Genomic DNA, 25,472 nt, shown 5'->3' on the forward strand with positions numbered 1-25,472 from the left:
ATCCAAGCAAACGCGATAAACATGTGAGTTGTCGTTTGGAATTTTGTTTGGCTCTACGTCAATATTAAAAGTTGCCCATCGTTAACAACTGTTCAAATCGACACTTACCCTTTAGAGTTATGAGCGGATCTCGCCAATTTGGAAATTCTGCGGCTGACCAGAGTGTCGCAGTACCTATCCAGGCTCCTACTACCTTATTCAGCTCTTTCAAAAAGCGACGAGAAGGTTCAACATCAACTCCAACCAACGTCGCAGCAGCAGCACCACCACCATCATCTACTATAGAGCCTACAGAGAATGACCCTTTATTGCCTTCGCAAAATAATGACGAAGAAGCAAATGCCAGAAAAGCTCAACGATCATCTTGTTCCAAATTCGCAATCATAATAACCATATTGATCCTGTTGTTGGGTGCAGCTGCTGGAGTTTATTATGCATTATACGTCAGATCAAGAGGATCACCAGATATGCCACCTGTTCCGTCTCCTGATCCTGAACTGCCTCTAGAAAATCGACTGCCAAGCTGGCTCGTCCCATATCAATACGATCTCGACTTACACGTAAATGTTGCCAAAAAAGTATACTCTGGTACCGTGGCCATTCAAGCTACGATATTGAAAGACACGTCAGAGGTCTTCTTCCATTCTGTGGATTTGGCAATCACAACAGCACCACGAGTAATCAGCCACGCCTCAGTATTCGAAGCCTTGTCTGTGGAACACAATAGTGACAATAACATAAATTCGCTGCAGCTGGGATCTACCTTGAAGCCCGCGAACTATACGATACTTATAGAGTACACGGGCAAAGTCTTGGACACGTATAATGGATTCTTTGTAAAGGAGTACATGGACGCGTCTAATAGGACTCATGTAATAGCTGCTACTCATTTCGAGACTGTTGGTGCAAGGTATGGTCGTTACCATTCTAGAACCTAGTTGGTTGAACCTAGTTGGTTCCCGTTTGACATGTTCTCCCTTTTAAAAGATACACTTTTCCGTGCATGGATGAACCAGCTTTAAAAGCACGCTTCAATATAAGCATCACAACTGACGCTAGATACACCGTACTATCCAACGCTAACAAGCTTCATAGTGAGAAAGCTAGTGGTGATCTCATGAAGCATGTATTTGCAACGACACCTCCAATATCGACCTACCTCGCGGCTTGGGTTGTGGGTGAATTTGATCGTGTCCAGGCAGAAACAAATGCAACAAACCCTGTTTTAATCACAGTATACTCTGAAATCGGCCGAGCATATGAAGGGGCTTATGCTTTACGTGTCGCTCTAGACTCGTTACAATACTTTGAAATCACACTGAAGATGCCATATCCATTACCGAAACTGGATCTTGTATCTGTGCCTGGTTTCCCATACGAAGGAATGGAGAATCTAGGATGCATGGTGTTTGATAGCGAGCTTTTGATGGTTAATGGGAAGTATTTAGGCACTGCTGAAGCCGAGTTACACAAGCAAACAACAGCTCTGCTCGTTGCTCATGAGATTGCTCATCAGTACTTTGGTGATATCTCGACTATGCAGTGGTGGGATATGATCTTCTTAGCAGAAGGATTTGCTGAATACTATCAGGTGCTTCGATTTTGAGCTTGAATCTCGTATGGATGGTATGACTTTAATTCATTTTTCTAGTTCAAGGGAGCTGGCACAGATGACTCATTATCAGCCATGTCTCAGTTCTTCGAATACGAACATCTAACAGCCCTAAAAGCTGACGCAACGAAATTCAGTCATCCACTCGTATCCAACACGCCAACCACAATTCCTGTATACTCTTTTGATGACATTACGTATGATAAAGGAGCTTCTATGCTGTATATGCTTGAATCTTGGCTTGATGAGGACGACAAGAAGGCCTGTTGTGGAGTCTTTTGTCGTGGCATTCAAACATATTTAAGTGGACCAACTGTCAAGAGTGTTGGCGATCTGTGGACGTCGTTGGAGAGTGCACGAAGAAGCAATGCGGGTTCTGCTTCTGTGGCTGATATTATGGACTCATGGACCAGTCAGCCAAATGTTCCCTGTAAGTGCGTTCTAAATGCGCCTCCCTATTTATTCTCTAATCATCTCCCCTCTCTTTCAAATGATCAGTGCTTGCTGTATCAACTACAAGTAACTCCATATTGCTTGTCAGTCAAACGCCATTAGTACCCGACTTGGATGAAGAACCGGCATCGAAGTGGACTGTCCCTATAGAATATAGTTATCTGGACAGCAAAGCACGCACCAATCATAAAGCCATCCTATTACCAGATAGCACGTTAGACCTGAAGGCTGACGTGAAGGGCCTAGTTTTACTGAATACGAATCGTACAGGTCTCTATCGAGTCAACTATACACCAGAGATGTGGCAAACTCTTGCCAAACACTTGTCTGATACACCACATATATTTAGCGCATCGGAGAGGGCTGGTTTAGTTTCGGATGCATTGTATCTGCTGAATACTAGGAGGCTTGACGCGACTGCTGCTCTAGACACGACGCTATTCTTACAAAATAGTTTGGACTCGGGAGTATGGGATAGTGCCATGCAGGGGCTGTGGGATTTGGATGCATCCCTTGGTGTTCATCCATCAACCATACTCTTGAAAGGTTATATTCAAGGTCTAGTAGCTGGACCAACGAAGGAGCTGAAATGGTTTGAACGCACGAACTCTACACCGAAGGAAGTGCATCAGAGAGCTCTGACTCGAGGAATTGTATTTAAATTGGCTGCTTGTGTAGGAGAACCTCAAGTATTAAATGATGCTTTGGGATACTTTTATACATTAGCCAATTCAAGCCTCAGTAAAGTGTTGGACTTGCCACCGTATAATGATGGAGTGATTCTGGACGCTATATATACAGCCGTTGTGCGATATGGTGGACCTAAAGTATTTGAATTGTTGTGGAAGAATTATACAACACCAGTAACAGTAAATCCAGCAATCCTACCTGGTGATTTACTATCCTCTATGGCATGGACTCCCGATGAGACGAATAAAGTCAGAGTAGTGTCTCTTTTGCCGCACAAACCTCTCTCAACACAAATCAGAGTCCTCAGAGTATTAAACCATGCTTCGATACTCGGCCATGCACTCGTATGGGAATATATAAAATCAGAACTAGCACTATTCTCAGTAAATAGTAAATCCATTATAAGTCTTGCTGAGCAAGTTGTAAGTCGCTTCTCACCTGGATTGGTGAATGAAGCTATACGGCTTGTGGAACAGCAATCTGGTCGTGCCTGGAATGATTTTGTATGGGATAGTCCGAAAGAAACTGCATTATTGTATGGTATACGACGTGGTATTGAAAAATCTCTTGTCGCTGCCAAATTCCGGGATGAGAAGAGGGCCGATGTACTGAATTGGCTTGCAAAACATACCCTCATCACCTGAATCGTAGAAATTATAGCATCTTGTAGGACTTTGCAAGAGAATGGAACTTGTGTGCCATGTATATGAGAGTTTATATGAATATAAGAAAGCTGCTCACAATAATATACTATCTATTCGTTTGCCATACATAGTTGAGGAGTGCTAGCGCTCCTGCTCTACCGCCAAAAGCCGCTCCGTTGGCAGGAAACGCTCTAAGGAGTGCTGGCTTCAACCCTTTATACAACGACCTCACTCCATTTTCAGCAAGTACCTTTCTATAAGCGTCAATAGTTCCTTTATATGTGCCGTCTGGAGCAGCTTGGATGCGTGATTTCACTACATCCGCAGGTATACCAATGCTCCAGAATGCAAGACCTGCACAACCGCCTGCAATTAATATTGATGACACAGATGGTGGATGACCTGGAGCGTTTAGTGCTCTTAGTACGAACTCGTTTGTGCCAAAGTAGCCCATTGCGCCTGAAAAGAGCACAAATGATTAGTTATGACCAACACGAGCTATGAACGGCGTGTCATCAATCTTTTCTGACCTGGAATATCACGACATAGACACGGTATGGTTCCTTTATATAATCCACGTATCACACCTTCAGTCTTCACAATATGTGATATGGCATCAAACATTGACGTATATCGCTTCACAGACTTCAGCCCACCGACCTGGTCCTGCGTTTGCAGTGCAATCTTAATTCTTTCCTGAGGGACTGTTATAAAAGTCGGTGCAAGTGCAGCAAAAGCTCCACATCCAACAACTTCAGGAAGCGATAGCTTTTTGGGACGATCCGGGTTTATAGAAAACATAATTTTCTGGGCTAGGTCAAAGCCCCAGAACCGTATGGCGTACATTGGTGTCAAGCCTAATAAGGGCAGTGTGACGCCACGGTAGAAGCCTCGTATTCCTTCATTTCGCGCTGTGATTCGAGCACAGTCCATTGCTGACTTGTAGGCGTTTGAGGTTTGCAGCCCTAAATTAAGTAGAAGGGTGGCCGTTAAAGCTAAGTAATGTCAAGACTACGTGATGCTTTTACAGAAGGGCTGGTAAGACTGAGCGATGATAAGACTGCGTGATGTTGTTACAGGAGTTCCTTGATCAAGGAAAAAATGACAAGACATTTGAGAATCGTTGCCAACACTGTGACTGAACTTACTAGTTTTGATGACATCGAGAGGATGGCCTACTAGAGTGGCAGATACACCAGCACAAGTGCCTGCAATTGCACTCTTGATCAGGTTCAAGTCCTTGTTCTCCATGGTTGTCAAACAACAGTAGTGACGGCCAACGTAGCAATTTCACGACTTGATCCAGATTTAATGGATGGAGTCAAGAAGAAATGAAGCGTTGAATATGGCCTGGCGAGGAACTAGGAAATGTAACAACATGACAGTCTGAGTTTCAAATGTTGAAGCGTAGTACTGGCATGTTGACCAAGAAACTCACTTCAGAGGTAAGTTCTACGATCTATGATGATGAGAAATTTGTAAAGTAAGAAAATCATTGTGGATAACTTGCTGTATTGTTGAGGTTTGCATTCACGCTTGGTGACGCACGAGAACTCACATATAAAAACGGGTACTTTCACGTATTCCCACTTACTTTGCAGTAATATTACACGTAATAGTCTCCGTGTCTCTATCGGATTAGTCTGTTTTCCGCACACAAGCTCCTTCAAGTGTTTTTGACATTTTACATAGCAAAGTGCTAGAGCATCATGAGCCGCGCTTCGTTGACAAGAAGCATGCTCCAGTCATTGCGTACATCGGGCAGCCGCAATGCATCGTCTCGATTGAGTTATCATACTAGCAGCAAGCTCACGACAAACATATTGCCATCATCAACTAGCATTGCACTCTCGCATCATGGACGAGGAGCAAAGAAACTCGCAAAGACGAAAATCATGCATCCTGAAACATTCGGAGTATCCACAAAGGTATAGGGGATATATTGCTCTGTTCATATGTGCTGGATACATTCAACATTTGGCGGATGAAATCATCTTGAACCAACATCTTTACTCGTCTCTTAGTGGTTTGTTCCTCCAAAAGTGAGACAGAGTGTACCTTATGTCGGTATGTAACCACGATTATATTTATGCGGTTTGAAGCTTTTACGCGACAGAACTACGTTGACACACAAAACACCCCTCAAACAAATACTAAAATACACACATACACAAACAGAGGTGCCTGATGTCGAAGCAGAAGCCACTAAATTGGAGACATTCACAATCAACTTTGGTCCACAACATCCGGCTGCTCACGGTGTATTACGTCTCATCCTGGAAATGAAGGGTGAAATCATTGTCAGGGCTGACCCTCATATCGGTCTATTGCATCGTGGTACCGAAAAGCTTATTGAATACAAGACCTATCTACAAGCTCTGCCCTACTTTGATCGGTTGGACTATGTATCCATGATGGTATGCGAGACTGGTTGATTACTTGGTGGTCTTGTAGCATGTTATGGAGAGCTTTTTTGGCCTCTGTCCAAATGTATCAAACGCTGTATCCCTGCTTCAACCACTCAATCATCACATCATCAATAATATAGGTGAACGAGCAATGCTACTCAATGGCTGTCGAAAAGTTACTAAACATTGACGTACCAATCCGTGCCAAATACATAAGAACCCTCTTTGCAGAAATCACTCGTATCAAAAACCACATCATGGCTGTAACCACCCACGCCCTCGATGTCGGCGCATTGACTCCCTTCTTATGGATGTTCGAAGAACGTGAGAAACTAATGGAATTCTACGAACGTGTATCCGGTGCTAGAATGCACGCCGCTTATGTCCGTCCAGGTGGTGTCTCTCTCGACATGCCAATCGGTCTGATGGAAGATATCTATAAATGGGCCCTCCAATTCGGATCGCGTGTAGACGAACTCGAAGAAGCTCTCACACTCAATCGTGTATGGAAGAACCGTTTGATTGATGTCGGTAAAATCCCTCTAGATGTAGCTATCGCAAACTCCATGTCTGGTGTCATGTTACGTGGATCTGGTATGCCTTGGGATTTAAGAAAGGAGAGCCCATATGATGCTTATGAACACGTTGAATTCGATATACCCGTTGGTACTAATGGTGATTGCTATGACCGATATCTATGTCGTGTGGAAGAAATGAGACAGTCATTGAGGATTATTGGACAATGTCTAAACCAGATGCCTTCTGGACCCATCAAAATTGATGACAACAAGATTGTACCTCCTCCACGAGCTACCATGAAGGAATCTATGGAGGCTCTCATCCATCACTTTAAACTCTACTCGGAGGGATTTTCAGTTCCTCCTGGCGAGGTAGAGTTTGATGTTTCATGTTCTTAATGGACCAAAAAAAGCCTGAACGTGAGAGCTGGAATTGAATAGTTCTAAGCGTATCTCTCCCTGACATTATAGACATATGTGGCTGTTGAAGCTCCAAAGGGAGAATTTGGTGTTTACATTGTGTCTGATGGTACCAGTCGACCTTACCGATGCAAAATCAGAGCACCCGTGAGTTCTGTTTAATTCGATACACGTATTCCATGGTTTTTGTTGTTTGAAATCGTATGAGATGTTCATTGCTCTACATTTGATAATAGGGATTTGCTCACTTGGCTGGATTGGATTTGATTGCTAGAGGTGCTTTTGTTGTTCGTTGTTCACGTTAGTCATGTTGATATTCCACGTGCTCATCGCACTCCTTTCTTCTTCAGGTGCCTTCTTGGCTGATACTGTCACTATTATCGGAACATGTGATGTCGTGTTTGGTAAGATTTTGATTTGGAGGGATAATGGGGTGTCGCTTCTGAGATGGACTTCCTCACTTACACTGGATTTTGTTTTTGTGATTTTAGGTGAAGTCGACAGATAAAAGAACGGTCTGCCCTTTCCAAACATCAAACTACTATAGTTTTTCCCTTTCCTCTTTTGACGGTAGAGGCTCTTAAGTTGACTGCTATACATAAGAAAAGTATCACAAATCAATTTTTATTTAGCGTTGGTTTGTCTCGTTGGGTTTTCTAGTCTTGTGAAACGTGTAGCGATGTGTTTTGAAGGAATCACGATTTCATGGCGGAGGACATCTTAGGACAAATCTCGATGGTGTTATTCCATCTTCTTGGCTTGTCAACTGCTCTTATTTTGCTACCTCGTTTTTATGTATTTCGAGACAAAAAGCTATAGATTGCAATTTGCAAATCTCTTCTTTATATATTCAACGACAAAGAAACACAGAAAATCGTCCCTTCTCTTTATAAAAAGCAACCCCAACTATCCAGCACGCACAAATATATAAAGCTCTACACCACCTCCTTAGGATCAACATCCATTGCCGATGACGACGATGCAACAACACTACTACTACCCTCATTAGCATTTTCAGCAGCAGGAGTAACCACAACTTGCGGCTGCGGCTGTTGTTTCACTTGCTCTACATTACTAACAACAGGAGCAGTGGCAGCAGCAGCTGCTGCAGCAGCAACCCTCTCCAACTCTTTAGCCCTACTACTCTCAACAACCTTCACCTCCTCATCAATCCGTTTTCGTCTCGCCGCAAGCCAAGAGTTAAACCGTCCGGATCGTATCCCTTGTGCCCGTGTAGCAGCACCATCCCCATTCTCAACACCGCCAGATAACAGTCCAATTAATTCCTTTTGTGATTCAGATAATGTTGCAGATCTCGTCTCTCGTGGCCGATAAAAGACATCCTCGGTCGGTGCTGCATACCATATTTTAAACGTGTTTACACAAATCTTGAGTTCGAGGTTGGATTTGGATATGTAGCCTAGTGACGATATCGAGACGTCCGGGATGTTGGCTGGTGATGGGAGTAGACGTTTGAGGAAGGGGCGTTTTACCAGGTAGAGTTTATACGCCGAGTCTGTTGGTGATGCTTGGATGTATCGGTCTACGTACAAGGACCAGCGTTGTTCTGATGATGTCACATCGTGTTCTTTGGCTTCGTCGTTTGACACTAGTTGGATTGTCAAGACCTTTTCAGCTACAAACTAGAGGACAGAGTGTAAGATATTAGGAAAGGATTTACGTACATGCTTAGGTTGTGCAGAATATGAGAAGTTTCATTGGGGCGCCCATCGGCGAGACAGCAAAAAAGTGAATTTGTAAATAAAGATTGTACCTACATATTCAAGCCGATACATATTCTCCCCCTCAAGCATAATACCAGAAGCAGCTAGTTTATACATTCCTTCCTGCTTCGTACTAGTAGTCGAGTTCTCCTGATCACGATAATATAAGCTGACGAGATCTATAGTCCTTGGATCTGATGCCATAAGTTGTATCTGAGGAAAAAGGAGCAAAAAAAGTTTCGTTAGCAAACAGCCATGTGTCCTTTTACCAGGAACATCACATTCTTTTCTCAATGCCATACCTGCTTGACAACAGCATGCAAAACTTTATCAATAGTAAACATGAGGTACGCAGAAGTACCATACATGCTCCTCGCTCGTTCTTCAAACTCGGGTTGATCCATCTTGCCTTCTACAAGCTCATGAGCTATCCGTATCAACTCTCCATACCGATTCTTGTCTGCGAAAGCTCGCATGGCTTCCGCACCACCTCGTGTATAAAGACCTAATTCAATAGCCGTTGGATTGATTTTACCAACTCGTGAGGGATTTTTAGCTAATTCATCAGAGAGTTCCTTCATTTTGGCTATTCTCGCATATGCCAGCTGAAGAATTAGAGAATTTGTTAGTTGAAAGTAACGAATTTTGCTGTCAAGTTTAATGTGCAAGAAAATTCAATCAACTGATAATGGCCTACTTCAAAGAGACGGAAGAATCCATACAACGCATTATTAGCATACAAGGTGTACGTAGGTCGTGTAGGATGGATAGGCCGTACGTACGAAACCTTTTGTGACGACGGTGACAACATGGGTATCACCACATTACCAGGTGTTGAATGGGTGGCGGATGCATCGGACTCTGCTCCAGCTGCTTCACTACGAGCATCATTAGACGACGCACCATCATCTTCTACTTCCACCTCCTCATCGCCACCCTTCTTAACATTACTAGTCTTTTGTTTCTTGGCAAGAGGTGCTCGACGAGTCAATACATTACGTCGTAAACTGGATTTACCCTTCTTGTCCTTAACAGCATTCTGTGCGGGCTCGTCAATATCCATATTGTTATCATGGCCATTCTCTAGTCCATTTGTTGTTGCTCCAGTTCCATCAAATCCAAGTCCACGATCATGAGAATCAGTGACTTTAGCCAAGAGGAAGAATTGGGGTATAAATAAGCTTAAAAAGCTTCTCACTCGTTCTTGATCCAATTCTGTATACATGTGCGATGCTCTCATGAGTGAAATCATCAGTCTGCGCATATCTTCAAAGACTTGGCCATATCGAAAGGCGAAATCATATTGGTATTGGATGGTGAGATTGGATTTCCTGTATCGCTGCTCACGATTAATGGTCTCAATCTCGTGTATAAGGTATTTAATGGAGATGGCCTTCTTGTCAGTGGTTTTGAAGGTGACACCTTGATGGTCGAGAGACTTGTAAAAGTTCTTCATGTCGATGTCTCTCCACACCTTGTTCCATTCACGCTATTTAAAAAGGAATGCGTGAGCATAATGTTGCAGGGGATACGAGAAGAGACCAAGTCGAAGTTCTTATTGGACTCATTCGCCGGTCATAACGTAGTCGGTTTTTTGTCTTTACCTGAGCACGCTTCCATTCTTCATCTTTTTGTTTCAAGCGTTTCAGTACCACTGGGACAGCTATAGCTGGTTTCTCATGAAGAGCTTCAATGACTTCCAATCCACGTTCCTTTTCGTAAACCTTCTTGATGACACGTTGATAGATTCGTTGCGACTCTCCAGCTAATCCAAAAAAGTATGAATATCAGGCATTTGACATCAGAACACACAGATCTCACTCAAACACAAACGAAACCAGAGCCAACTTTTCATAACTATAACTTACGAGCAAGACCAGGAGCAAGTTTAAACTTGGCCTTTTCCTCTGGAGTCATTATTTGAATCTTGGCAGCAATAGGTTCCAAAATGGCAATAGTATGTAGATTGGCCTCGATATTAATATCGAATTCATATCTTTCCGATTCGACATTGTAAATGGCTTCTTCGTATACTGTCTTTTTGTGATGACCGAATTCACCTGATTCTGACATGTACACTGGTGTTGAAATCCAGTCATCATTCAAGACTTCACGACACAAGTCATCACGACCTGAACATACTGGTCGAGGAGTCTAAAGATTGAGGAGAAATAGAGTTGAGTTTGATGTGCGAAAAAAAACCATGTGGCTGATTGTCAATAAACGTACGTCTGGAGGCAACTGTCGATAACTTCTACCGGTCCGACGAGCAGTCACCAAATCAAGTCCTCGAGAAGGCCCTTCCACATTGTCTATAACGAGGTACGAGTGGGTTAACAAAAGAGCACAGAGAGACGTCGAGTAAATGACACTTACGAATGACATCATCCTCTTCATACTTGACAAACTTCTTAAACCAATCAAACAGATCTGGGGTCCAGCCTAAAAACGGTTCTACTCTCTCCACAAGAGTCTTTATATCTATAAGCTCTTGACTGAAGAGATTCAAGACTTTTAAGAACTCGTTATACGTAGACTTGTTTCCAATGGATCGTTTGGCTCGTTCAAAGAACTCTAGTTCTTCGTCAGGCCCGCCAGTCAGTGGTGGCACATTATTGTTATTTGGATGACTCGGTGGCGGTTGTCTGACTGGAGCTGCATTCCTCTTTTTACTACTTTGTCTATTATACGATGATTGTTGAGGTTGATACATGTGATCGTCTTGATGCTGTTGTATCTGACGTTGAAGCTGTTCGCGCTGCTGTTGTTGATGTTGCTGATGTTGTTGCTGCTGATGCTGGAGTCTTTGCTGTTGTTGAGCTGGTGGAGCAGGTAAAGGTGGCGGAGGAATCATGGGCGTTGCTGCAGCTGATGATGCAGCTGATGCATTACTGTTTCCTGAATTGGGACGTTTCTGTTTTTTGGCTGCAATGGGGCGTTTGGTATCATGTGCTGCAGCAGCAAACCCACGCATAGCTAAACCTATAAAATCATGTGAGCGACAGGTGCAAAAAAAACTTGTAAGTTGGAATCCGTGAATACTAGCCATTAGCAGCTTGAGCATTGCGATTATTTGGGACTGTCTCAGGCAAAAACAGTTTAAACTCATCTAGCAAGTCCTTATGATCCTTGAACAAGATAGCAATCTGTTGATAGACCTATTGTTCGATGAAAAAAAACGTCTGAGCTCAAAGCGAAAATATCAATGAAGGGACACCAGATCTTTTCAATCACATACCTCTTGAATGGGCTTTTGTTCCTTTTGATACGTCTGCAGAATTTCCAAGAACTGCTTGTACGTCTCTCGCTCACCAGCAAATCGATTCTAATATAACATGCAAAAACATTAGCTACTACGTCCCAAAACCGCTCAAACGGACAAATCTCACATACCATAATCTTGTTGACATAGGTGATTGCATGATTGAATTCCATAGGAGCTCTTCCAGGGACATTTGCACCGATAGGAGGAGCCGGTATTGTTATAGCAGTTGCTCCACTAATACCCAACAAGTTTCGAGGTGGTGGATGTGCGGGAGCTATTGCTGGTAACGGATGAGACTGAGCAGGAGGAGCTACAGATGGTGGTGCTGCCACAACTTGTACAGGCTGTGGTGGAGGTGGAGGAGGTACGACACTACTATTACTATTATTCGGTATAGTTGCATATGCACCCCAAGCCGTTGCTGGAGCTGACGATGGTGTATAGTACGTTGTAGGAGCACCGCTACTTGGTACTGCTGTTGTTGACGATGTGGATGATGCATGAGGCATCATTCCATACATGAGTGCTTCACTATCTGGTGGCGTCGTGACACGGATTGGATTTAGGGGATCGTTTGTTGCTTCTATACGATATCCCGGCGGTAGGAAGGTATTAAATCCCGTTATCAAGTTTGGATGGCCTCTAAATAGAGTGGATACACGATTGATGACGCCAGGTGTATCGATTCTAGTGACAGTTTTTGAGAAGTTTTGAATCGTAGTTAGCATACGCTATTGAGTCACCGCGTGAGAAAATTTGAAAAATATAAAGGACGTACGACTGTGATTTAAATTCCTTCATAATATCCAGAAATCGGTTGTAGACGTCGGGCTGATCACCAAACTGATTCTTTACTTGATCCAGGTATGACAGTGCGTCCTTGACATTTAGGGGTCGATACTGAGTAGATCCGGTAGCAAAATCCATTCCCGCAGAAGTGGGTGGAGCACTAGCTAATAATGCAGCAGTGGCGGCAGTAGAAGCAGCGGTAGTAGATGGGATGGCTGGTGCGATCATTGTTGAAGTTGGATGAGGTTGGATTGATGGTTGTGTTGCAGGAGAAGGTTCGTTTTGTATGGTGGATGTCGTGGAAGACATCAGTGGATGAGAAGGAGCAGTTGCGGGAGGTATAACAGGAGAAGGGGTGGAGCCATTCGCACCAGCAGCCGTCATGATGTTGGATCCGTTTGATGAGGGAATCAAGCTTGGTACGGATACAAGCGATGTCGTTGGCGGTATTGGCAGTGATTTAGTCGCTGAATTATTTAGATTGGCTCCTTCGGCAGAAGTAGGACTGTGTTCCTTCTGCGGATTAGGTTCCATTTTGAAGATTTTGCACTTGTCTCAGCAAGTTCCTAGCAACAAACACCACAATCTGATTAGCTAGAGGTATAGTAGACCCCGACAACAATCACAAGTTGCTGCCCACTTGCTGTTATATGCCTGTCTTGCGAAGTTTCGCTTTAAATGAAGGGAGTTGGATGTTCTGCAAAAAGATGTCAAAGCCATCAATTAACCCTTCAATTTCTGTCTTGTGAAAACACAGAATGGACGTGTTTCACTCTATCGAGCATTGCTAGATCGACGGCCTGAATTTGTTAAATTAGTTCTGGGGACGCCCTGTAAGTGATGTATTTGATATCCGTCTTCAAACGACATCTCCTGCTCTCCAAACATCCAACAATGCATCGTCCTCCGATATTCTATATAGATGAAACATGCTAAGACGAAATCCTACACAAATTGACCTCAAGGCCAGAGATTTGCTATTATTAGACGCCCATCATCGAGTTCGGAAGGAAACAGTAAACCCAACATCAACCGACAACAGGTCGACCAGTATCGATCCCAAACAACCAATCGAAACCATCAAGACCACAACAACGACAGCAACTGCTTCTACTATTAGAATATCAACTCGCATAGGGGCTACTACCAGATAAAGGGTGGTGAAATGGTTGTATTTGACAGCATCATCGTCTCAGAGACGAATCACTTGTAGATAACTAGCACATATAACTGCAATGTTTAAATATATATGGGTAGATTCGCTGTCGTTATGTTGCCATCGAATCTTCAATGAAAGGGTGCTCGATAGCTAGTACATATAATTGCAATGTTAAAATATAAAATAGGTAGATTCGCTATCGTCTTGATGCCATCGACTCTTTAATGAAAGGGCGCTGTTTGAGTAGGAACTTGCAAACCCCAAAGCTGCAAACCTGAAAGCTCTCGATTGAATTTGATCGCCATTATGGATCACTGAGCTTTTGCGAGCGGAGACACGAAACTACGCGTGCGAAGCTTCGGTCCAACATTTGCTTCTCCTTGCTTGATCAAGCGAAAAAAGTTCTCTTTTGACGCCCAACAAAACAGCACGTCGAACAGTATGGCAAAGACAGTCGTAGTGCTAATATCTGGTAGTGGAAGCAATTTACAAGCCCTTATCGACGCATCAATCCCTATCGCCCTGGTAGTATCAAATAAAAAGGATGCCTTTGGCCTAACTCGAGCTGCCAATGCCAAAATCCCAACTCTAGTCTTCACTCTCAAGCCATATCGAGATGCTGGCAAATCTCGTCCTGAATATGACGCAGACCTAGCTGCCGAAATCAAAAAACTCGTGCCTGCACCAGACGTGGTTGTATTAGCTGGCTTTATGCACATCTTGTCTGAAGCATTCCTGAATGCTTTTGCTACCGTCATCAATCTACATCCTGCATTGCCCGGACAGTTTGATGGCGCGAATGCTATACAGAGAGCGTTTGATGCCTTCAAACTAGGTGAAATCAAACACTCGGGTGTCATGGTGCACCGTGTCATCCCTGAAGTCGACAGAGGGGCTCCGCTACTTACGAGAGAAGTACCTATATTAGATACAGATACGCTAGAGTCGTTTGAAACACGTATGCACCAGGTTGAACATGAACTCATTGTCGAAGCTACCAAAACATTGGTGTTATGACGCTGTCATATATAGAAGGGAGAGATCAACGTTATAGCTAGGGACCGTCGTATTACGTAAGGAATTGTCTCACAATTGCATATGAACCTAGTCAAAAACAGTAAGACACCAGTATTGGTTTCAGTTGTTTCATATTTGTTTGCCGACGCTCGACCATTATTCTACGTACATTCACTATTTTGACGATGCAAGTTCATTGGCCACTTCCTTCAATGGATCATAATCGTACAGCCATTGTCGATTTTTTCGAGCAGCATCTTGGCTCATATTCTTCAATTTTTGATCTCTTGTTTGAGCAGGTACATCATCTAGATGGTTGTAGAGACGCATTCTACGTGTACCCGTGAATGCCATGGAGGTACGTGGATGTCGTAGACGCTCATATGTGGTGAGCCTGAACGAAATGTCTTTCAGAGAAACATTCGTCAACAACAGACCAAGAGTTTCAGCATCTTCAACGCCCATACACAATCCTTGGGCAAAGTAAGGCAATAGCGGATGTCTAAAAGAGTTGAAAGTGTTAAAGATCGGTTTGCACCAAGAATGACGACTGCGCGTGGAATGCGGTTGACGAGTTGAGGAGCAGTGAGAGATGCAGTATTGTAACGCGTATATTCAAATGAACGGCTCACGCTGAATCTTCAAGCAAACATGTGTTTCCATTTGTCCAACGAGGCAGTGGTTCATGGTCGCGAAGTTGCCAGCGTTTGACAGCTTCGTTTGGAATCTAGGTAGAGAGACAAAGAGATATAAGGAAACTTTTGATGAAAAGCAATCAACTGAAAAAAACTAGATAAATGATAATGTCAGCTTTCGGTACGAACCTTGGACATGATTTTCAATAAGCGCAGGTCAAACGCTTCAAATTTACCGAGCAACTCTTCAAGCGTTACCGGACGCAGTCCAACTTCCTTCTTCAGAGTCTACATATCTATCAGGTGATATAGCCACTATGTTGAGGAGTTGACCAGCCCTCAAATAATAGAGAACTGCATGATGACCTGGCACTCGATAGATAGTGGCACTGCGTCAATCCAATATTTCGCTCATGACATCCTTGAAGTCTGAATCATCACGTAATTCTTCTACATTCAGTACACCTCGATAAGCGATATCACCAGTTGGAGTTGGAAATGAGGCTCCAGGGACAGGGTGGCGAAGCATGGATTTGACACCGTCAGCAGCCACGATCAAGTCAGCTTCGAAGACTATCCCCTTTTCAGAGACAATACGAGGAGGGTGCTCAAAAAGTTCTACTTTTACAAACTTGGTGTCGAGTTTGATTTCCACACCAATCGCAATAGCAGTGGTTTCCAATATCTTGTGCAGATCAGGGCGATGAATGTGGTAGTATGGTACGTCATCAGGTTGAATTTCTTCATCTAAGAAATATTAAATAAAGAAGTTGTGAGCTTGACGTTTATGATTATTTCAATAAACTGTTGATGTGATATGTCAAATGTTGATGGAACACCACGTACCAAAAATCAAATCTCCCATTCGATTGCGATGGCGAATCGATTCACAGATGACGCCAACTTGTCTGCATTGTTCTAACAGGCCCCATCGATTGAAGATCCTTGTGGCATTTGGTGACAACTAGATCCCAGCTCCAACATCGCCCAATATAGACGCAGATTCTACTACTAATACATCCCATCCAGTACGTCTGAGGCTAACTGAGCATGCAAGCCACTAGTACTAGACCAGCACCCACTATCACAGACTTTATAATTTGCTGTTGCACCTGCGCTGGTAGACGAGTCGCGGTCATTCGGGAACGATTACTCTTGGAACTTTCAGTAACCGATTACCGAGATCGTGCCGTGTGAGACTTTTACACTACTATGTTTTTACAAGAAGCTGACTGCTGCACAAATTTGAAACCGCTGCCTGGGAGCAAGGTGAAACCGTTGATCCTATGGCATATATGGAGTGATGACGTGTTTTTACACTGTATGGTTCAGAGAGAATACCTATTTAAATCATTTGAATCGTGGGGGATGTCGCCGTTCAAGATGGTTGCGTCGAAAAATGAATTTCACTTAAATGCCATTCGCTGTATCTTGTCTTGCTCTGCCATTGATCCGTCAGTTCTGAAGTTGCAAATGCACATTGGTGCTGTCAAATTGGTCAAATTCCCTACAACTCGTTGTAGGCAGTCAAAACATGTACACTCTGTGGCACATTATTTGCAAATAGTAGTTTAAAAAACACAGAAGAAATCATGTTTCCTCAAGACCCAGAGTCGTTCAACCACAAATGGGCATACATCAATGGAATCAGAATGCACTATGTTGAAGAGGTACGAAGGCTTATAGACTGTACACTTGTTGCAAACTGGATTTTCCGGCTTTTTGATTGTTCTGCAATCTGTGGAGACTCTTAAACTTATAAACCGTTATTCCGAAGCTGGAATTGACTAGATAGCTCACCAATACGTGTCTCGTAGGGCCCTGCCGATGGTAACTTGTTGGCATCTTTCTGAATTGTGAAACCTCCAAATTAACATTGAAAACTTTGAAGGCCCCTTAATCGTATTGAGTCACGGTTACCCTGGTAAGTAGAATCATGAGATTGTTATATCAAATCCCTCTGTTGCTGTCTTGAACAGGTCTTGTCAAAACGTGGAACTTCAGTTCTACCATTGCTAACGCAATGACCGACCATTTACCTCGCATCGCCGTACGTTTTCTCATCATGTGAACTGACCATACCACTACTGTGTCCTAGATTTCTGGTACGGCTGGAGAAACCAGATACCTGTAAGTGGCCAAACGCCCACTGGCGACCAACCGATTTTGAACAGTCTGACCAACGTTGGAATTGATTTAGTACTTGGCTGCCAAAGGATATCATGTTATATGCCCAGATCAACGTGGGTTTGGACAGAGTTACGGCCCATACGTCGCTCCAGGCGACACAGAGAATTTAAAACAATATGGATGGAAGAACATCACCAAGGATCTTGCTGATCTTTTGACTTACGTGAGCGGATCCAGCACTAGCAAGGCAATCTTCCTTGGACATGACTGGGGCGGAATTGTAAGTATCGAAAGAAAGTAAAAATACTGCGAATCATTCCGGACATCCAATTCTAACCATGAACTCATGGAATTCTAAACACAGGTTGTTTGGAGAATGGCCGGCTGGTATCCAGAGCGTGTAAGAGCTGTCGCTGCCGTCTGTACCCCATATGATCCTCCGAAGACCAAGTACCTACCACTTCCAGGCAAGCAATGGCCTTTTCCGCAGTAGTCTTCTACATGCCACTCACTATGTCACAACTCCACAATTTTCAGAGCTTGTCAAGATACTTCCTCAATTCCAGTATCAATTGTGAGGTCCTTTCATCTCGTTGGGGGGTTTCTGTATATTTTAACCTTGTATTCTTTGCAATGCATTTGTTAGGTGGTTCTGTGAGCCACAGACAGACACGGATCTGCTACAGAATGCAGAACTATACTTTAAAATGATGCTTCGAGGTCGTAAAGATGGACACGCCCGGCTGTTTGCTACAGAGCACATGAAAGGTCTTGATCCCAAGACATATCCACTTGGCAGCATTGTGACACAAAAGGACATTGACTACTATGTCTTGAACTACAAAAGATCTGGATTCCATGCTCCGTTGAACTGGTATCGAACTCGAGAAATTAACTACAAGGTAGAATATACATGTGGTTGAAATACCGTGAGCATTCAGTTTACGTGATTGAATTTCGTAGGATGAGCTCGTCTTGCCTAAAAATCTCGATTTGGAGTGCCTCATGGTAATTGCTACTCAGGACCCGGCTCTACCACCATCTATGGCTAAGAACATGAGCAAATATGTCAAAAACTGTACCTACAAGACAGTAGAAGCTGCACATTGGATGGGCGCTGAGCAACCAGCTCAATTGAACGCCATCTTGGGCGAATGGTTGGACGTTATCAAAACAAAAGTTCCGCTGAAACAAACAGGATCACATCTTTAAATATTGAGAATGATGTTTTTGGTTGCTTGGTTAAAGAAATGGAAGTTTATGACATCACACACTATTTTTGTTGTTTTTGATTGTTTAAAAAGCACACATACGCACTACTTATAGCTTTGGAATCAACACAGTGTCAATGACATGAACGACACCGTTGCTAGTTTGCACGTTGGCCATGACGACGGTGGCGTTGCTAGTTGAACAAGTGATATTCGTTAGCATTTCGATCTACTTGTTCCAAACCGTTATCTCCACGAGTATACCTTCCAGCACCAATTATAGTGACTTTGCCATCAGCCAACGACACTGTCAGAGTTTGACCCAATACGGTGGTGAATTGCTCTCCATCTTTCAATTGGGTAGAAAACGCCGTGGCTGGAATGACGTGATACTCCAAAACTGACGCCAATTGAGAGGTGTTTAGAGTAGCCGTTACGTCGCTGATAGCATCAAAAGCACTGTTGATTGGTGCAAACTATTGGAAAAAGCAACCGGTCAGGATGGTCAGACTGTGCTCCAGTTGTTTCTCTATTGACACACTTACAACTGTGACGGCGTTGAGATTGTCGATGGTTGAAGTCAAGTTTGTTGCGTCAAGAGCATCAACCAGCTCACTCAACGTTGGAACTTGGGCAGCAGTTGCACTGACTGTAGTTGGCAAAGCCAGGACTTTCTTGACGACATGAATGATGCCTTTTTGGTTATTCAATCAACCAAGTTAGAAAGATTCTTTTGAGTCAACCCCAACAACAAAGCAGAAACACCCAATTACCGTTTGAGCAGACCAAGCTCTCAATAACTTTGCCCTGAAACAAGCCAGCATATTGCACATTTACGGCTGTTCCGTCATAGGTGATGATGCTTTGCAAAGGAGTTTGGGCGGTTGGAACAATCGTCAATGGCACATCCGGATCAGGCTTGTAAACAAAGTTTGGGACTGCGTGGAAGGCAAGTGTCTATGTGAAGAGAGTAGATATAATCAGCAATTTGCCGAAACACCAAAGCACGCAGACCATCAACCAGGCTGCTGGATTGTCGAAAAACCAAACTTACTTCGGTTACAGCGTCACCACTAAGATTCAGACCTGGATTCATGTGGACAAAGCTGTTGAAGGCGACGTCTGTGGGAGCCCATAGTGTCACACTAGGAGCTGACAATGCTGCGATGATGCCTGGTCGTGTAATGGCCAATGCCAACAATGTGTCCAGACTATGAGCTGGAATGCGACGAGAGGAGACGATGGAATCAATAAAGAACGAGATGAAAAATGGAATTGTGATCTTTGGGACACGATATGACTAGTGTGCTAGCACCGATCGCATTGCGACGAAACTTCACAATTCGGCACATACCCCTTGGAGTTCCAGTGTTGTTCAAGGCAATCAACTAAGAGTGAAAATCATTGATAAGTATGCATTAAAACAGATCCGGTTAGATCCTTACCGTATCCGGAATATTTGTCGTGTAAGTCGTGACTTTCACATTGCTCTGGAAGGCCAGATTGCCCAATGACACGTATTTCGGCGCCGCAGATGCATATGCGCACATGGCGATCAGCGTGATTACAACTTTGAAGTACATTCTCGTTCGATTTATGTTCGCTTCAAGCTTTTCGGTGTTTGCAGGGCAGCTGAGCTTAAACTTGTGTGCTTGTTTTCAGTGTGACTTAGCAACACAATGGATCCGCTAAAGCCTGATGAAACTTTCAATCATCAGTTCGCGTATAGTTCCAAGGGCCATGGTGGCCAACGGCTTCGAATTCGTATGGACCGATGTTTCTACTGTTCGAAATGCGTAACATTGAAAACACTCACGCTTACCATTTTGGCTAGATTATGTTGATCAAGGTCCAAAGAATGGAGACGTAATTGTCTGTTTACATGGTTTCCCTGGTCTTTGGTACGACTTCAGGTACCAGGTAAATAAAACAACGCTCTCGTTCAAGCACATTTGATTTAGTGTCAATTCTGATTTCCAGTTTTGCCCTTACAAACCTTCGTAATACAAACATTTTGTAAAATAGATCCCAGCTCTGGTACAAAAAGGCTACCGGGTATTTTCATTTGATCTACCTGGTATGTTCCGGAATAAACCTCTGAGTTGTACTGCAGGCTTGTTGCCGTGTTTCCAAATATATCAACTACGGAATTGTGTCGCAGTTTTGACATCAAGTACCTTAGGATATGGACAATCTGATGCGCCTACAGCCAATGATCACGAATCCCTCAAAGTTGGTCTAGTCGTGGAGCCCTTTGCTGGATTGTTTGCTTACTAATCGCGACCATCTGTGATAGATCTATTCCTTTAAGTCGGTCGGAGCCATCGTGCTCGATATCGTAGAGTCAGTCGCGGGAGCAAAGCAAGTCATATTGCTTCAACATGGTAAGTGCACGTCGTTTTTGTTTGTATACATGCAATGCAACACACAGATGCGGATGATATTGAACGAATACGACCTGAAATTAACTTCCAATCTCATTTGACTTTTGTTTAGATTGGGGAGGTAAAACCTAACGTCAAAGAATGCTGACCGAAGTATCCCCATCAGGTGATAATTTGTTTTATTGCAGGAGCACTTGGGTACAGAATGGCTCTGCATTACCCCGATCGTATTAAAGGCATCATGTCTGTATGCACTCCTTATCAACCTCCATCATCTGAATACATCCCATTGGTAAGAAGTCATAATGCAATTGTTGGGAATCGTCGCATGGTGACCGAACCTCATATAGCAAGTCATGGTGGACAAATACCTTCCTCAGTTCGATTATCAGGTACGTTGGACATCGCTTGTTATTCTTTGAATTGCTTGAGCTGACTTGATCATCAGCTTTGGTACGAGAAACCTGAAACCGACGCCGAATTGGAAGCCAATGTGGAGTTCTTCTTTCGTGGGACTATGAGAGGCAAAGAAGAATCACCTGGGATTATGAGAATTCCTCCCTCCGGTTTACACAATGTACCAAGGGACATCAAACTCAGCAAGTACATTTCTCGTCAGGTAAAACTTGAATTGTAGTTGTGCTGCCATCAGATTCATCATTTGAGCCCATTACTTTGCTAGGAATTGGACTATTACGTCCGCCATTATACTCAACGCAAGTTCCACGGGTCCTTAAACTGGTATCGAACTCGGAAAATCAACTTCGACGATGAACTTTCATTGCCAAAGACTTTGCCAATCCCTGTTCTGATGGTAAGAAAAGTGATGCAGATGTCGATTTGCTGATCTCTTGCTGATGTGACTACTCACCATTTGCTCCAGGTTGTTGCAATGCACGATCCATCTTTGAAACCCGCCATGGCCGAGATCATGAAAGACAAGAAACTTGTCCCGCAGTTGACAATGAAACAAGTAGACTCTTCACATTGGGTGATGTGGGAGGCAAAAGCTGTGCTCAATTCCATCTTGTCACAGTGGCTAGATGACAACAAAGCCAAACTGGCTGATAGTAGTAAAAATAAACTTTAGAAGAATGTTTAATATAAGCAGTTGATGCTATACATGGTTCAATGCTACATGTCTACAAAAATCTCCCCACCATACCAACAGCAATCCATATTATTTATCATTATTCTGAAGTCAGAGCTTCAACCAGATCCTCTACAACCACTTCATCTTCTGGCAGTTCTGTACATATTGAAATCAGCCTCTTTAGTCGTTTTATTCGTTCTTCAGCTGCAGCGCGACTCGTTTCTGTTTCTTCACTCAATCTTTTTTTAGCATCACTCGAGTAATCCAGACGACGTCTTAGTTGTGCGAGTTCAGCAGCCAACTCTTCAGGTGTAACAGATGCAGCTGGTGGAGGTGTTTCCAGATTTGAGATTCGGATTTTGACCATACGTTCAAGTTGCCGTTGTAGAATTCGTACACGATCTTTCACTTCTTCTAGTTGTAGACTGGCTGCTTGTAGCTGATCTTGTTCTTTACGTGCCTGCTCCAGCTGATCTGAGGCAGCATTCATTTCATCTTGTGTAATCCTTATTTCTTCTTCAGTTTGCCTCGCTAGAATTCTAAATTCACGTTGAGCGTCATCGACGATATCTTGCACCACTAGATATTGGAGGTTGAGTTTAGCACCAGGATGGGAAACCAAAATGCATCTGGCGAGGGGAAAAAAAGTCGATTCCATTCCTGTAAAAAGGCAATACCTGAGATGAGTTGAGCACCAGCTCCATTGGCCAATATACGTTCTCTAGCCTCTACACTTGAACCGTATGCAAAGTCAGCATCGTCCGCAATGGGTGGTGGAGTTGGGACATCTTCGTCAACATCCTCAAACTCTTCATCGCTGGATTCCATAGCGACATCCGTGAAATCCTAAAATAAATGCTTGTGGGGATATTGATTGAAGAGAATCACTGCTGGCAGTGACACTTACAGAAATGTCCGTGGTCAATACACGTAGGAGTTTAGGATAGTCCTTTGACAAATCTTCAGCCTTGACACCTGCACTATTTGGAATATCTCGCCTACATCCCAGCCTAACCAGAGATTGTGCTACAGTTTTACAAGAGACTCGACAAGCAATATGAAGAGCAGTATCTCCAGCCTTGTCTTGAGCATCTAGAAATGTGGCATCATCAACTCGGGGATGAGACTCGAAATAGTTGGATACGACGGATATATAGGTTTTAGCTGCCGCTGATCGTCCTCTGACACCGGCAGTACAGGCGATATGATGGAATATGGTTCGATTATCATGATCCACATGTCTGACGGCATCACGTAAAAAGTCGAATGTTTGTTGGAAGGTTTCACTGTCGTAATTATTGGTGACCATGACACAGCGTATCAATGGAGTTTCGCCGTTTATATTTACACGGTGTACGTCTGCCCCGGCAGCTAGCAAAGCCTTCATGACATTAATTCGAGCCAAGGCTGCAGCCCAGTGCAATGCGGTATGGTTTTGATCATCTAGTATAAACTCCAGATCGATTTGGAAGGGTGGATGAGACTCTCGTAAGACGTCCAGTGTAGCAGCAGCATCGTCAATAAATATATTCATTAAGGCTTCTCGTTGTCGTTGTTCGTGAGTCATGACTTCTCGTTGACGTCGACTACCAATTGGCATGGGTGATGGTGACGCAGCTCGTCGATCAGATATGTCGTCCATCCTCCCAAGTTGTTCTTCTTTGCCGTCTGCAAAACCCGCACCCCAATCTTGACCTTTACTTCTACGACCTGATGCACCACCATTATTATAAGCATACGGTGATCTCGGTGAGTATGCCTGATTGGAGCTAGCTTCTTCTTCGCCAGGAGGTATGCCATAATATGTATCCACTAGAGGTATGGGTGCCCGTTTTTGTCGTTGGCTTGCACGCGTGGCAGCACTTGCAGCAGCTTCTGCTGCTCTAATGGAAGCGGGCTTTGGACCTACGGATTGTGTAGTTGGATCAAACAAAAGTATAGGTAGAATGATGTCTTCCACTCCGTAACGCTGAGCCAAAGCCCGTCCTTGTTCCATAGGGATCCTAGAGTTTGTGAGGAGTGATGAGTGTCTGAATAATTCTAGATGGATATAAATTTAACAAGCGGACATCAAGATTTGAACCAAGATTGCATGCTGGGTCATGACTAGACCGCCAAACCTGTTGCTGAAACACGCCCACACACCCAACAACATACCAAGTTCCTTGATATTTTCCGTATCCACCCTGTATTTTTTCGTGCTGGCCTAGTAATACTTCCTTCTCGAGAATCTTTGTTCTTTTCTAATAGAGTGTGAAGAGATCAGCAAGAAATGTTCAAATGTTTTTGAAAAAACAGCATCCAAAAGATAGGGAGAATAAGAGGAATTGAATAGACACGACGAACCGGCTTAGATAACCCACAGATCTTGAGGATCTGCGTGCCGTTCAGCCACGAGTCGCTGGTCCTACGCATTATTGGGATATTGTCCTGGACCATCATCTCATACACTGGGACGCCCGAATATACGGCCTCGTAAATGACGGGTGCTTCTGCCATTATTGGGACTTTCTTTGGTGTGTCGAAACGAGTGATGCGTTTGATCAAAGTCCAAAGTCAAACAGCATTGTGTGTTGTCGAAACAGTGGTAAAACATGTACACAAGCAAAAAATCATAAGCATTTAAAGCAAATTTGGACGTCAAGTTGGCGGAATTTACGAACAATCACGTCCTCTTCGAAACAAGACGTGCGTACCAACAACAACAGACTTGTTGCTTGCCCCTGTTGAGTTCTTACATTAGTTACATTGTTTACCAGTCCGATTAAACTCACACCCAAGCTGATGCAAGCGAGAGGCTGAAGACATGAGTGTTTTGCAAGTAATTATACGTGTTCTACAGTTGATCTAGTGCGTTCCTTGCCTGATGCCCCCACATGGAGCAGCAATTGCTCCATCATCAAGCTTTGGAAAACTCCCGCAAGAACTACCCGTAGTTTGAACGCCGCACAGACGTCCTTGACTTCTGTATTGTACTTCCACTTGTGCTTTACCACTTCACTCTCAAAACAAACCAACAAAACCAAGAACAAACCCAGCTGAATCACGTTCGTTACTAGATAACAAAAGACCCACTCGAACGATAAGATGTCACTCGCTGCTGCTGAGACGGTTCGCCCATTCGATGGAGTCACCAAACTTGCTCGTGTATCCAAGAACCAGTATCGCCATTTTATCGAAACAGACAGTTTTTTGATCCACTCTGGGTAAGTAGCGGCTCAAGTCGGAATTGATTGACTCTTAACGCTTACTGTATTCTATGATAGAGGAACTTGGGGCGGCTGGGTCTCTTTACTCTCTTGTCTCTATCATCACAAAAT

General features: G+C 43.6%; 10 protein-coding genes across 10 annotated transcripts; 5 read left to right on the top strand and 5 right to left on the bottom strand.

The window, feature by feature from the left end:
• Positions 1 to 119: 119 nt before the first annotated feature.
• Positions 120 to 3,399, top strand: SmJEL517_g02263 (uncharacterized protein; the record flags this gene model as incomplete). Its single annotated transcript, XM_031168191.1, has 4 exons — positions 120 to 910; positions 988 to 1,591; positions 1,652 to 2,042; positions 2,111 to 3,399. 4 exons carry the CDS (start codon positions 120 to 122, stop codon positions 3,397 to 3,399), a joined length of 3,075 nt encoding a protein of 1,024 aa, XP_031025870.1.
• A 106-nt stretch (positions 3,400 to 3,505) lies between these two features.
• Positions 3,506 to 4,650, bottom strand: SmJEL517_g02264 (uncharacterized protein; the record flags this gene model as incomplete). Its single annotated transcript, XM_031168192.1, has 4 exons — positions 3,506 to 3,858; positions 3,930 to 4,364; positions 4,428 to 4,484; positions 4,548 to 4,650. 4 exons carry the CDS (start codon positions 4,648 to 4,650, stop codon positions 3,506 to 3,508), a joined length of 948 nt encoding a protein of 315 aa, XP_031025873.1.
• Positions 4,651 to 5,108: 458 nt separating this feature from the next.
• SmJEL517_g02265 (uncharacterized protein) lies at positions 5,109 to 7,253 on the top strand (the record flags this gene model as incomplete). The annotated part of the gene is made up of 8 exons (XM_031168193.1): positions 5,109 to 5,327; positions 5,424 to 5,466; positions 5,578 to 5,816; positions 5,948 to 6,697; positions 6,797 to 6,892; positions 6,982 to 7,021; positions 7,096 to 7,149; positions 7,237 to 7,253. The coding sequence occupies 8 exons, from the start codon at positions 5,109 to 5,111 to the stop codon at positions 7,251 to 7,253; spliced, it is 1,458 nt and encodes a 485-aa protein (XP_031025872.1).
• Positions 7,254 to 7,680: 427 nt separating this feature from the next.
• On the bottom strand, positions 7,681 to 11,443 carry SmJEL517_g02266 (uncharacterized protein; the record flags this gene model as incomplete). The annotated part of the gene is made up of 8 exons (XM_031168194.1): positions 7,681 to 8,388; positions 8,524 to 8,682; positions 8,772 to 9,074; positions 9,167 to 9,958; positions 10,074 to 10,234; positions 10,338 to 10,623; positions 10,699 to 10,781; positions 10,846 to 11,443. The coding sequence occupies 8 exons, from the start codon at positions 11,441 to 11,443 to the stop codon at positions 7,681 to 7,683; spliced, it is 3,090 nt and encodes a 1,029-aa protein (XP_031025875.1).
• Positions 11,444 to 11,510: 67 nt separating this feature from the next.
• On the bottom strand, positions 11,511 to 13,057 carry SmJEL517_g02267 (uncharacterized protein; the record flags this gene model as incomplete). Its single annotated transcript, XM_031168195.1, has 4 exons — positions 11,511 to 11,627; positions 11,708 to 11,794; positions 11,863 to 12,421; positions 12,513 to 13,057. The coding sequence occupies 4 exons, from the start codon at positions 13,055 to 13,057 to the stop codon at positions 11,511 to 11,513; spliced, it is 1,308 nt and encodes a 435-aa protein (XP_031025874.1).
• A 1,066-nt stretch (positions 13,058 to 14,123) lies between these two features.
• Positions 14,124 to 14,699, top strand: SmJEL517_g02268 (uncharacterized protein; the record flags this gene model as incomplete). The annotated part of the gene is made up of 1 exon (XM_031168196.1): positions 14,124 to 14,699. One exon carries the CDS (start codon positions 14,124 to 14,126, stop codon positions 14,697 to 14,699), a length of 576 nt encoding a protein of 191 aa, XP_031025877.1.
• Positions 14,700 to 16,926: 2,227 nt separating this feature from the next.
• Positions 16,927 to 18,676, top strand: SmJEL517_g02269 (uncharacterized protein; the record flags this gene model as incomplete). Its single annotated transcript, XM_031168197.1, has 8 exons — positions 16,927 to 17,004; positions 17,152 to 17,164; positions 17,226 to 17,258; positions 17,433 to 17,464; positions 17,535 to 17,744; positions 17,829 to 17,914; positions 18,111 to 18,366; positions 18,428 to 18,676. 8 exons carry the CDS (start codon positions 16,927 to 16,929, stop codon positions 18,674 to 18,676), a joined length of 957 nt encoding a protein of 318 aa, XP_031025876.1.
• Positions 18,677 to 18,784: 108 nt separating this feature from the next.
• Positions 18,785 to 20,258, bottom strand: SmJEL517_g02270 (uncharacterized protein; the record flags this gene model as incomplete). Its single annotated transcript, XM_031168198.1, has 7 exons — positions 18,785 to 18,869; positions 18,940 to 19,151; positions 19,221 to 19,369; positions 19,449 to 19,632; positions 19,730 to 19,893; positions 20,030 to 20,063; positions 20,121 to 20,258. 7 exons carry the CDS (start codon positions 20,256 to 20,258, stop codon positions 18,785 to 18,787), a joined length of 966 nt encoding a protein of 321 aa, XP_031025789.1.
• A 96-nt stretch (positions 20,259 to 20,354) lies between these two features.
• Positions 20,355 to 22,149, top strand: SmJEL517_g02271 (uncharacterized protein; the record flags this gene model as incomplete). The annotated part of the gene is made up of 11 exons (XM_031168199.1): positions 20,355 to 20,439; positions 20,510 to 20,595; positions 20,701 to 20,752; positions 20,858 to 20,907; positions 20,972 to 21,059; positions 21,172 to 21,180; positions 21,248 to 21,351; positions 21,410 to 21,451; positions 21,508 to 21,678; positions 21,742 to 21,873; positions 21,943 to 22,149. 11 exons carry the CDS (start codon positions 20,355 to 20,357, stop codon positions 22,147 to 22,149), a joined length of 1,026 nt encoding a protein of 341 aa, XP_031025790.1.
• A 100-nt stretch (positions 22,150 to 22,249) lies between these two features.
• On the bottom strand, positions 22,250 to 24,651 carry SmJEL517_g02272 (uncharacterized protein; the record flags this gene model as incomplete). Its single annotated transcript, XM_031168200.1, has 5 exons — positions 22,250 to 22,731; positions 22,830 to 22,998; positions 23,060 to 24,155; positions 24,310 to 24,395; positions 24,499 to 24,651. The coding sequence occupies 5 exons, from the start codon at positions 24,649 to 24,651 to the stop codon at positions 22,250 to 22,252; spliced, it is 1,986 nt and encodes a 661-aa protein (XP_031025787.1).
• Between the last annotated feature and the right edge of the window lie 821 nt (positions 24,652 to 25,472).

The sequence above is a fragment of the Synchytrium microbalum genome, assembly GCF_006535985.1.
Source record: "Synchytrium microbalum strain JEL517 chromosome Unknown SmJEL517_scf0009, whole genome shotgun sequence".
NCBI classification, from domain to species: domain Eukaryota; kingdom Fungi; phylum Chytridiomycota; class Chytridiomycetes; order Synchytriales; family Synchytriaceae; genus Synchytrium; species Synchytrium microbalum.